The following is an 11522-nucleotide window of genomic DNA, read 5'->3' on the forward strand; positions in this document are numbered from 1 at the left end:
CTGAAGAGGCAGCCTGGAAGGTATCCCCAGTTCATCTCTAACTTAGTAACTATGAGATATCATATTTTTGAGAATTATTTTAAGTGCTATTATTCAGTACTATCAAGGAAATTATAGGCTCCTTGCTTTCCAAATGCTTACCACCTATATCTAAGAACCAAATGTATATTGTATGTCCAGTATGTTTGATCCTTACAGTTGAAACTAAATGCTGCTGGAAAGCAAATGCAGAGTATAAAAGGGACTAAGCAAGTGGGACACGTTTATGAAGAGAGCTAAGTAAACTCTGAATTTCTTTTTATTTATTTTAATTCACAAATTAAAAAAATTGCATGTATTTAAGGTGTTTAAAGGTACACATTCTAGCCAGACACTGGTGGCTCATGCCTGTAATCCTAGCTACTCAGGAAGCTGAGATCTGAGAGTCACAGTTCAAAACCAGCCCGGGTAAGAAAAGCAAGAAAAGCTGTGAAACTCTTTATCTCCAATAAACCATCAGAAAACCATAAGTGAGACTGGGAAGGTTGTTCAGTGGTAGAGTGCTTGCCTTGCATGCATGAGGTCCTGGGTTCGATTCCTCAGCACTACATAAGCAAAAAAGAAAAAAGCCGGAAGTGGTGCTGTGGCTCAAGTGGTAGAGCACCAGCCTTGAGCTGAAGAGCTGAGGGACAGTGTCCAGGCCCAGAGTTCAGGCCCCACGACTGGACAAAAAAAAAGAAAGAAAGAAAACCATAAGTGGCACTATGGCTCAAGTGGTAGAGCGCTAATCTTGGGCTGAACAGCTGAGGGACATCACTCAGGCTCAGAGTTCAAGCCCTATGACTGACCAAAAAATAAATAAATAAATAAAAGGTACACATTCTAGCTAGGCACTGGAGGCTCATGCCTGTAATCCTAGATACTCAAGAAGCTAATATCTGAGAATTATGATTTGGAGCTAGAAAGCCTGTGAAACTGTTATCTCCAATTAATCAGCAAAAACCAGAAGGAGACTTATGGTTTAAATGGGAGAATGCCAGCCTTGAGTGAAAAAGTTGATGGGCAATACCCAGGCATTGGCATCAGGCCCCAGTACCAGCACAGAAAAAAGAAAAAAATTATACATTCTGCAGGTATATATAAGCATGATGTTTTGCTTTATGTGCACAAGTAGAATAATTAAAGCAAGCTATTTCACTATACAATTCTTTGTTGTTGTTGTTGGTCATGGGGCTTGAACTCTGGGCCTGAGCACTGTCCCTCAGCTCTTCAGCTCAAGGTGAACGCTCTACCACTTGAGCTACAGCGCCACTTCCTACCATATTTTTTATGGTGGAAATGCTTAAATGAGTATTTTTCAGGTATACAACATGGTTATTCTAGTCATATACGATAAATCCCTTGAATTTATTCCTCCTATATAACAAAGCTTGTGCCCCTAACCCCAATTCCTCCATCCCCTAGCCCTCTGGTACCCCCATTGTACTTACATTTCTATGCACTGGACTGTTTTAGAGAAAACAGAATTTCCATCGTGACCTGTGCTCAGTATCCATCTATGAACACATTTACCCCCACTTTACCAAAGGAAAAAGTAGCCTGGCACTATCATTGGTAGTATATATGTTCTGGGCACCTATTTTGTGAGAATCTCTCAAGGAGTTTACACTATTATAAATGGAAGACTTCCACTCAGTTCAGAAAACATTCATTGAGAATTTATTACATGCAAGTGTGATATCTAAACACAGATAAGAGAAATAGTTAAGAGCATTTAAAATGAAGTGATGGTGAACTGGGAAAAGCTTCTAGGAGGCAGGAGAATCTGTGATTGTGGGTAGAAGAAAGTAAAGTCAGAAGAGGGAAAAAAGCATTCCACATACAGGGACAATATAACCAGAAGTGAGAATGCAGAAACATTTACAGGAGGGAGATGATAGAAGCACTGAAAACATCCATTTCACCAAAGTAGAGAATAATATAACTTAAGGATAGAGATTAATTTTAGGAATAGACTGTGGAAGATGTTAATTATATAGTAAGACAACTAACTGGACTCCATTCTATTGGTAGCTTGTAAGATCAATTTTTCAATAGTTTTATTGAAATATAAGTGATATAACAGAGTCAGTTTTTCTTTTTCTTTTTCTTTTTTTGATATTGCTGGTGATCGAACTGGGACCTTAAACATGCTAGGCAACCACTGTACCACTCAGTGTAGCCCTAGCCCTTTGTGATTTTGTTGGTGTTATTTTGTTTTAGGGATTTTTTTTGTTCTAATTTTGTTTTGGGTTTTTTTCCTCACAAGTCCTGAGCCTTGAACTCTGGACCTGGGCACTGTCTCTGAGCTTCTTTTGCTTAAGACTAGTGTTTTACCACTTGAGCCAAAGCACCACTTCCAGCTTTTTCTGAGTATTTTATTGGAGATAAGAGTCTCATGGACTTTCCTGCCCAGGCTAGCTTCGAAACACAACCCTCAAATCTTAGCCTCTTTAGTAGCGAGGATTACAGGGGTGAGCCACTGGCATCCAGCCAGCTTGTTTTTTATTTGTTTAAGACAAGGTTTTACCTCAAATTAACAATCTTCCTGCTACGACCTCCCACATTCTGGGATTATAAAAGAATACCACTATGCCCAGCTAAGGTCACCCTTAACGTGGTAACATGAAAGGTATTCTTTTAACAGAGCATGTACCTTAAGTACAATCTTTCTCTCCTGCTATAAATTTTTATATGTTCTTGTTCTTTTAGGGGCCTCCATTGCTCTAATGGACAAAGAAGGATTGACAGCCCTAAGCTGGGCTTGCTTGAAGGGTCATCTGTCAGTAGTTCGTTCTCTGGTAGATAATGGAGCTGCCACAGATCATGCTGACAAAAATGGCCGCACCCCACTGGACCTGGCAGCCTTCTATGGTGATGCTGAGGTGGTGAGTACCTTTAAACAAACCTCAGTAAAGTAGGAATAGAAGACATTCTCCACTTAAATCAAAGATCTTGTCTTAGATCAAAAATTATTTAGATCAAAGTAATATTTTGATAATTACTGACAGATCTATATCTGTACTTCCTAGAGGGCAAGAGTTTGCAAAACACTGTTGAAAACCAAAACTATACCTGTCATCTGAAATACATAGTTACAGCCACTTTCAGACCAGCAACTGGAAAACTAGCAGTAGCCACATCCCTCAGTGAGGCAGTGCTGAGCCACTGTACCTGTGTTAACTGTCCTTCATGGTCCATGTCCTAGGTCCAGTTCCTGGTGGATCATGGGGCCATGATTGAGCATGTTGACTACAGTGGGATGCGCCCTTTGGATAGGGCAGTGGGGTGCCGGAACACTTCTGTTGTGGTCACTCTCCTGAAGAAAGGAGCCAAAATAGGTAAGAGAAAGAAAGATGGTATTGGCCATCTGTGCCCAGGGGCCAGACTGGTCCAGTGGTCTGGCTGCCCTGGGTATTTGGTATGAGTGTATAAAGTTTCCCCTCTACGCTGGCCCAGTTACTGTCCCAGTGAACAGAAAGACTACTAGCCCAGAGAGAGCAACCATGAGCTATGGCTGTAGTCCCCTGTGTCCAGTCATATGGTTCTCTGCCATGCCCCTGTAACAGCCTTAACCAGGAGGTTACACTAAGCTTAAGCACATCTTTTGTGCTGCCTCTGTATCAGCCCCACCCTGCAAGCATCTTGAAACCCTGCAGTGCCATGAGCCTTTGCTTTCCCTTGCTCTGTATGTGCTTCAGACTCTCAAGCCCCTGCTGCTGCTGCCCCAGCTCCTCCCCCGCCCCACAGACCTGTAGACAAGGGTTGGCTGATATGCTGGCTTTTTTGCTGCCTGCCTCTCACTGCTGCTCTTTCCTTCTTTTTTTTTTTCACCATCATCCATTTTTTTTTCCTCTCCTACAACTTTTTGTTTTCTCCTTTCTTTGAAGGTTGTCAGACGTTACCGAGTCGCCCACGAGGTATATTTCACCGCTGTCAGCATCAGGCGTGGTCTGATGGCTTGGTCAGCTTTGCCTTCTCCTCTTTGATTTTAGCCTGCATGAGTTCCCTACACCTCTAATCTTTTAATTTACTTCACCTTAAAAGAAGACTTTTTAAATGACTGTTGTAGAGAATAACTTGAGCTTTTAATAACTAACCCTGAAAAGCTTAGTGGTAAACAATTCAGGCATCTGTAAACTAATCAATTTAACCTTTTCTTTCTTTTTGTGAGTAGTCTCAGTAATGTTGCTTTGTTTCATGTCTATCTGACATTTGAACTATGTTCATGGTTTAAAGTGAATCCCAGGGAATCCTATTTGGTACTTACAAATTAAGGGAATCTTTAGAGTTTTAAATGGTTTCCCTTCTGCAAAAGGACATATTTAAATTTTTTAAGAGTCTGAATATTTGGGAGGTTTGAGTGTCACAACAAAACTAAATAATCTTTTTAATTTTTTTAATCTTGTGGTGACCTTTAAATTATTTCCCCAATTTTCCTGATTTAAAATAATTCCATACTAAGCCATTGTGTGCCCGTATGCAGTAAATAGGCTTTGCTGCCCTCCCGTGGCACAAGTTCAGACAGTTCAGACATTCTTATTTTAAGGTGAATTACAAATAAAGCCAACACAGTTTCTTCGCAGTGGGAGTCACTAAAATACTCCCAGGTATAAAAAATGAGGTAATTATTCTGGAGCAAGTTGTTCTCTCAGCAGAAAATCCCCCAGGATGTTTTTTTCACCTAGCTTCCTACCACCCTTACATTGTATGAGTTTTTTACCCATCATGCATCCTGTACACTACAGGTCCAGCCACATGGGCGATGGCCACCTCCAAACCAGACATCATGATAATCCTGTTGAGCAAGCTGATGGAAGAGGGGGACATGTTTTATAAGGTGAGGGGAGGAGGACCAGTTTCCTGATTATTTTTGTTGTTATTGGGGTTTTGTTTTGGGAGGGGAGTTGGGTTTTTTTGTTTTGTTTTGTTTGGTCATGGGGCTTGTACTCAAGGGCTGAGCACTGTCCCTGATCATTTTCACTCAAGGCTAATCCTCTACCACTTTGAACCACAGCACCACTTCTGGTTTTCTGGTGGTTAATGGGAGAAAAAAAGTCTCATGGGCTTTCCTGCCCAGGCTGGCTTCAAACTGTGTTCCTTAGATTTCAGCCTCCTGAGTAGCTAGGATTACAGGCATGAGCCACCAGACCCCAGCATTGTCTATTTTCTATATGCAGAATCGTCTACATCTTGACTATTATTATTATTATTATTATTATTATGTTTTTCATATTCAAGTATAATGGCACATGGCTATAATCTCCAGCACTAGGAAGTATGAGACAGGAAGATTACAAGTTGGAGGCTACATAGGAAGACATTATCTTTTTAAAAAAGCGGGGAGCAGGAAATGCCATTTCTTAGTAATGGTTCCTAAGGTGGGGATCCTGACATTTTGCCTTGTCAAGAGAGTAAGAATAGCTTGTACCCGACTTCAGCTGATTAACCTAGTTTTCCATGGTCACTAACAGGTAGTAATGTAAAATCTTACACAGAATTTGCTAAGTGGAGAAAGTTCAAGAAAATTTATGTAGTACAGCTATTTGTCTATTGATCTTAGATTTCATATTCAATATGTACACAAATTTAAAAGTTTAATAATAGTTTTAATAATCAGCATCCTCAAATAAGATAAGGAAACCAAGAAAAATAGGACTCATAAAATGTGTTTGAAGTCACTCACTGACTACAATAAAGGAAGGTATTAGAAGCCAGGCACTGAGGGCTCACATCTATAATTCTAGATACTCTAAAAGCTGAGATCTGAGGATCTAAGTTCAAAGCTAGCTTAAACAGGAAAGTTTGTGAGACCTGTATCTCCACCAGAAAAGCCAGAACTAGAGGTGTGATGCAAATGCTAGAGCACCAGCCTTGAGCAAAAAAAGAGCAATAGGCACTGAGTTCAAGCTCTAGTACTAACACACACATGCACACATTAACACACACACACACACACACACACACACATGCATATACATATACACATACACATAATCTTTTTGTACCAAAAGTTCAAGCTATAATCTCTGTACCTCAGTACATACACATGGCCCATGAGAAGTTCCAAAAATCATCAGGTTAGCTAGATCATCTTCTCCTGAAAGTGAATGCAACTCTGGCCCAGATTTAGCAGTGGGCATCCCTAAGACATTTCTAGACCTAAAAGATGGGAAAACGATTCTGAAGTATGTCATTTTTCCTTTCTGTTGGAAGTATAAGCTCCCTGGGAGCAGAACTCTGCTTCCTGAGTACCCTTTGAGTGAGATTCGTGATAATCTAGAGCTTTCTGGAAGCTTAAACCCTGCCTAACCGTGATTTTATAAGCCTTAAAAGTCTTCCTGATTCTAGGTATCATATTTATAGACCTCAGAATGGCATTACTTATATATCTAATGAACTAATCATAACATAACTTCTGGTATTCCAAGGTAAGGAGTCCTATGCCTAAGGAACATAGGCAAAACTATTACTGTTCTTGCCCAGAATTCTACCTTGGAAGACTCCTGATCTCTCTTAGTAAAAAATGTCATAGGAAAGATAAAAGATTTGGGATACCTGGGGAAGTCACAGCTATACAGAAGGAATAAACTGGTGGATAAGAGGGGATGGTAAGGGCTGGGAAGGTGACTCAGTGGTAGAGCGCTTGCCTTGCAAGCATGAGGCCCTGGGTTCGATTCCTCAGCACCACATAAGCAAAAAGAAAAAAGCCGGAAGTGGTGCTGTGGCTCAAGTGGTAGAGCGCTAGCCTTGAGCTGAAGAGCTGAGGGACAGCGCCCAAGCCCAGAGTTCAGGCCCCATGACCGGACCCAAAAAAAAAAAAAAAAGAAAAAAAGAGGGGATGGTAATGCCTGGTTTTTGTTTTGTTGTTTTGTTTTGTTTTGTTTTGTTTTGTTTTGTTAGGACTCAGCTTACAGATTTTCAAATACAAAAATGTAAAAAAAAAAAAAGTTTAAAGCTTGTATAACTACAAGTGGTCATAAATTTCCTAAATCTTGGAAAATGTCTCCAAAAAGTCAGGTGAAATTACAAATTCCAAGCTTTACTTCTGTAGTGCTACCTACCACATGCCTTTTCCACAAAAAGGACCATAGGTTGATGTTATTTCCTGCCATAAGCTTAGGGAAGCCACCACTGCCCATTTTAGTTTCCATACCCTTCATAAGAAAGCAAAGGTGATAAGCTAGAAATAAGGCAGTGCTTCAAACCAGAAAGTTGTGGGGGAGAAAAGGGGGGCAGTTTATGAATAAATAAACTTTGAAATGGGCTAGATTCACTCTTTGGAATCCTGTTGGGAGGCTATAAGTAGGCCTTCCATTGGTAATTATTTGCTTCTCTGGTTTGTGTCTTGAGTATTCTCTTCAGCCTTTATTTTCCTACAAGGTAAGTTTCCAATAGAAAAGACTATTCCCTTCTATTCTTACCATCAAGGAGGGGGAAAGATTTAGCTTTAGCAACAACTCTGAGAGATGGAAAAGAGTAGTGGCCAAATCTATTCAGCTGCTTAGCAGACCAACTGTATACTTTTCCATCTTGTACTCCCCATTAGAAAGGTAAAGTAAAGGAAGCTGCTCAGCGCTACCAGTATGCTCTGAAGAAGTTTCCTAGAGAAGGGTTTGGTGAGGACTTGAAAACCTTCCGGGAACTAAAGGTGTCTCTCCTTCTCAACCTCTCTCGATGTCGCAGGAAAATGAATGTAAGTCCCTTTCATTCACTTCCTTTCTGCAGCCACAGAAGTTGAAAGTTCATGCCACTCAGTAGCTTGTACCAGGCCCCTGAAATCCTCTCTGTCCCATTTGGAACTTGGTTGTCCTTCACAGAACACTGACATTTGCAATTTCAAAGACAAGTGTAGGTACAATCTGTCAAGCTATAGAAAAGCTGAATACTTTGTAGCATTCTGAATTTTTATAATCCCCACTGAAAGAGATTGGAAAATCATCAACCTCTTCCCCGAAGTCAATTGTCTGGTCTTTAGGAAAATGTGAAGGCAGAAATCACTAGCAGTCCAAATGTAATTAGATAGAGATTTTAGTCATTCCCCTCCCTTATAGTATATGTCCTAATCATTTATGGAAGAGCTAGGAAAAGAACACAGAACCATGGTCTTCAAATTTTAGTTTCTGAGGCTATTCTTGAACTTCTCACTCCCTTATCTTTATATTCCAGCATGCCATGTCTCTTCTTGCTCTGGAGGGAATTTTAGAACTCTTCCTGGCCCTCTTTTGTCTCCCTAGTCCTTGGTCCTTCTTGCCTGCCTTGTAAAGATACCTCAGATGCTCTCAGCCACAGCTCCTTTATCATACAGTTACTCCTGTACCAAGAAACCTTTCTTAGATATTGGGAATTACTTCAATCAAGTCTGGAATTGCTGTCATCCACCAGCCTGAGCTCTAACAATTAATGAGATAAAAATCATCCAAGCCAAACAGGAACACTGTAAAGAACTCAGCTGAACAGAAGCAAGATTTCAGCCTCAGTGGCAAGGGATCTGCTATCAAATCCAAAAAGATCATTTGTGTATATGTCCTAATATAATCTATCCAGGTCCTAAACTTGCCAGTGATAAGAGCCCTAAGGTGGACTTGGCTGTCTCCGAGGACACAGTTAGGGCTTGCAGAGGACTGGGGGCATGGAAGACGTTCCTTTTGAGGGAAATGGCAGAGGAGAAGATGTCTTGGTAAGGCAGTGAGGTTCTTTTGCATCTTGTTTCTCTGAAACCAGAGAAACAGCCCCATGGGCTTCCTATATCCCAGAAGATTGAGAATGAAGCAGAACTCAGAAGTATCTGCAGACCCCTCTGACTTTTCCCCCTAGCAGATACTTGGCTTTTTAAAAGTCCTCTTTACTAGGTGCTGATAGCTCACACCTCTAATCCTAGCTACTCAGGAAGCTGAGATCTGAAGATCGTATTTCAAAGCCAGCCCAGGCAGAAAGATTTATGAGACTCTTATCTCTAATTAATCACACAAAAAAGATGGAAGTGGAACTGTGGCTCAATTGGTAGAGCATAAGCCTTGAACAAAAGAGACTCAAAAACAGTACCTAGGCCCTGAGTTCAAGCCCCAGGACCAGCACAAAAAGAAAAAATAAATATAAAGTCTTCTTTGGCAGAGGATGTAGCCCAGTGAAACAGTGCTTACCCAGCATGTTCAAGGCTCTGAGTTCAATTCCTAGCACAAGGGGAGGGGAGGAGATAAAAGTACTCCCATACTCTTCAAAATAATTAGTATCATAAGAGAAAAAAATGAACAAACTAGGCAAAAGGGATAGAAGATGGCTCATACAACTTATATATTTTTTCTCCAGTTTCCTGTTATTCAGAAAGCTAATAATTACTGTCCATGGACCCATACTGCTGAGCTCCTGAAGTCTGTTTTCAGTAGAAAACTTCCCTTAATTTTTTTTTAACCTGTGCTTCAGAGCCTTTGCTCTCCCGAGATGCCTTGCTTTCTGCCTTAGGGATTCTGAATGTAACCAGAGGCTACAGTCTCAGACTGTTTTTTAGCTTCTCCTTTAGCTTATTCTTTTTGGGGGGGTCCAGTCGTGGGGCCTGAACTCTGAGCCTGGGCGCTGTCCCCCAGCTCTTCAGCTCAAGGCTAGTGCTCTACCACTTGAGCCACAGCGCCACTTCCAGCTTTTTCTTTTTGCTTATGTGGTGCTGAGGAATCGAACCCAGGGCCTCAGGCATGCAAGGCAAGCACTCTACCACTGAGCCACCTTCCCAGCCCCTCCTTTAGCTTATTTTTTAAAGGAATGTCAATAAAAAAAAAAGGACTTCGAGTTTGGGATTTAACTTAGTAGAAGAGCACTTGGCACTTAAGTGCCAGGTTCTGAGTTCATTCAGCTCTGGGGGGAAAAAATCTCTATTCACTTAGCATTGTCTCCTCTGATACCTGTTCCTGAGGGTTCTTAGAGGAAGATGAGACCGTGTTATTCCAAGGATCTCCAATGACAGCATAGATCCCAGTCAGAGCCAAGATCCTTTCTTTTTTTTTTATTTCAAATGTTTACTACGTAAGAAACTAGACAAGAGGAGAAACAGGTCAGGAAAGGCTATTCAGAATACAATGTATCAAGTACTTGTGATGTGCCAGGAACTATAAATGACACTTAACGTTTTGTTATGCTTAATCCTACGGCTAAAGTAGTTATGGATATCAAAATACCCAGCACACTCTGAGGAGTTATGAAGTGGACCAGAGAATTGAGCCCAAGGCTGTGTGACATCCCTGTGCATCTAGTCTCCATAATCAGTGAGGTCTACCTTTCCTCAGACCCCTTCTTCCTAGATTCTTGAAGAGCCAAGGTCTAGAGGGTGCAACAGGGGGAAAGGGGTATAAAACAGGGTGTTCGATACAAGATGTGTCTGTGTTTGCTTCATACATATATGTGCTAGAAAGAGTACAGGATGCCAATTTCAGGAGATTGACTAGACATTTGGCTTCTAGGCTAAAAGTAATTATAGCCAAAAAAACAGAAGCCAAATTAGGTTTTTAATTCTCTGGACAGATGAAGTCCATTAACTGGTTTCAAGACCACACAGGGCAAAGGCACAGGAAATTTTCAGTCTGTAGATCACATGGTTAAAGCTATGTCAGGCATGTCCAGAATCCCAGGTGTTTTATCCATAAATGTCAAAAATGTAAATATAATTTGTTTTATCCAAGTTGTCTATTTTTCATATCTCTTCAATGACTCATTTGCACACCTATTGTAATGACAGGATTTTGGAATGGCGGAGGAATTTGCTACTAAGGCCCTGGAGCTGAAACCGAAATCTTATGAAGCTTACTATGCAAGAGCAAGGGCAAAACGCAGCAGCAGGTGAGAGAGAGAGAGAGAGAGAAAGAGTGAAAAGCAAGAGGTCTCTTCTCTAAAAATTTGGCCAAGGCAATGTAGGTCACTTTGGGACAAATGGGTCTGTACTTGAATAGAGCCAGGCTTTGGGGGTGGCTCCAATAACAGAACAGTATTTAGCTCAAAATCAAAATCTTCTGAGCTATGGAAACAAGAGCTCTTTATTTGGGTAGCAAGACAAAATGGAGAATGACATTTTGTTTCAAGAAGACTCTGCCGTGTCTCACTTTTCAACCTCAAAGCAGATATCAGAAGAAGGTTGCTTAAGCGAAACATCCCACCAGCCCTTTTAAAGGGAAAAACAGGATGGGTCACTGAGTGTCGCAGCCTCCTCTCTTTTCTTACAGGCATTTGACTACTCCCTGGATCATTTAGCTCTCCATATGGGATTCTGCTCAAAGTCTGGTGGCATCAACCTTCCTCACCTGTACACACACACACACCACACACACACACACACACACACACACACACACACACACTCCTGCTGCCAGTATTGAGGGACCCAAGAGAAATGCCAGGCACCATCCATATGCCCATCTAATATAGTTTGGCTACTGGGCATGAAAGCCTCTAGAAAGACCTAGAATCTTCTGTCATTGTTCTTTGGGTAACTTGTCACTGTCATTGACTTAAACTGCCCA

At 41.2% G+C, this 11522-nt stretch overlaps 1 protein-coding gene across 6 annotated transcripts in view; it reads left to right on the plus strand.

Moving 5' to 3' along the window:
- Positions 1–11522, plus strand: part of Tanc2 (tetratricopeptide repeat, ankyrin repeat and coiled-coil containing 2) — a 280297-nt gene that overhangs the window by 260229 nt on the left and 8546 nt on the right. For 4 of the 6 annotated variants that reach the window (XM_042673733.1, XM_042673735.1, XM_042673736.1 and 1 more), the window contains 6 exons: positions 2731–2906; positions 3227–3359; positions 3909–3938; positions 4767–4858; positions 7568–7714; positions 10745–10845. In XM_042673733.1, coding sequence (XP_042529667.1) covers positions 2731–2906; positions 3227–3359; positions 3909–3938; positions 4767–4858; positions 7568–7714; positions 10745–10845 — 679 coding nt within the window. The remainder of the gene's footprint in view (positions 1–2730; positions 2907–3226; positions 3360–3908; positions 3939–4766; positions 4859–7567; positions 7715–10744; positions 10846–11522) is intronic. The other 2 variants (XM_042673734.1, XM_042673737.1) reach the window with 1 other exon arrangement.

The sequence above is a fragment of the Dipodomys spectabilis genome, unplaced genomic scaffold, assembly GCF_019054845.1.
Source record: "Dipodomys spectabilis isolate Male_0828 unplaced genomic scaffold, ASM1905484v1 ptg000018l, whole genome shotgun sequence".
Taxonomy (NCBI): Eukaryota; Metazoa; Chordata; class Mammalia; order Rodentia; family Heteromyidae; genus Dipodomys; species Dipodomys spectabilis.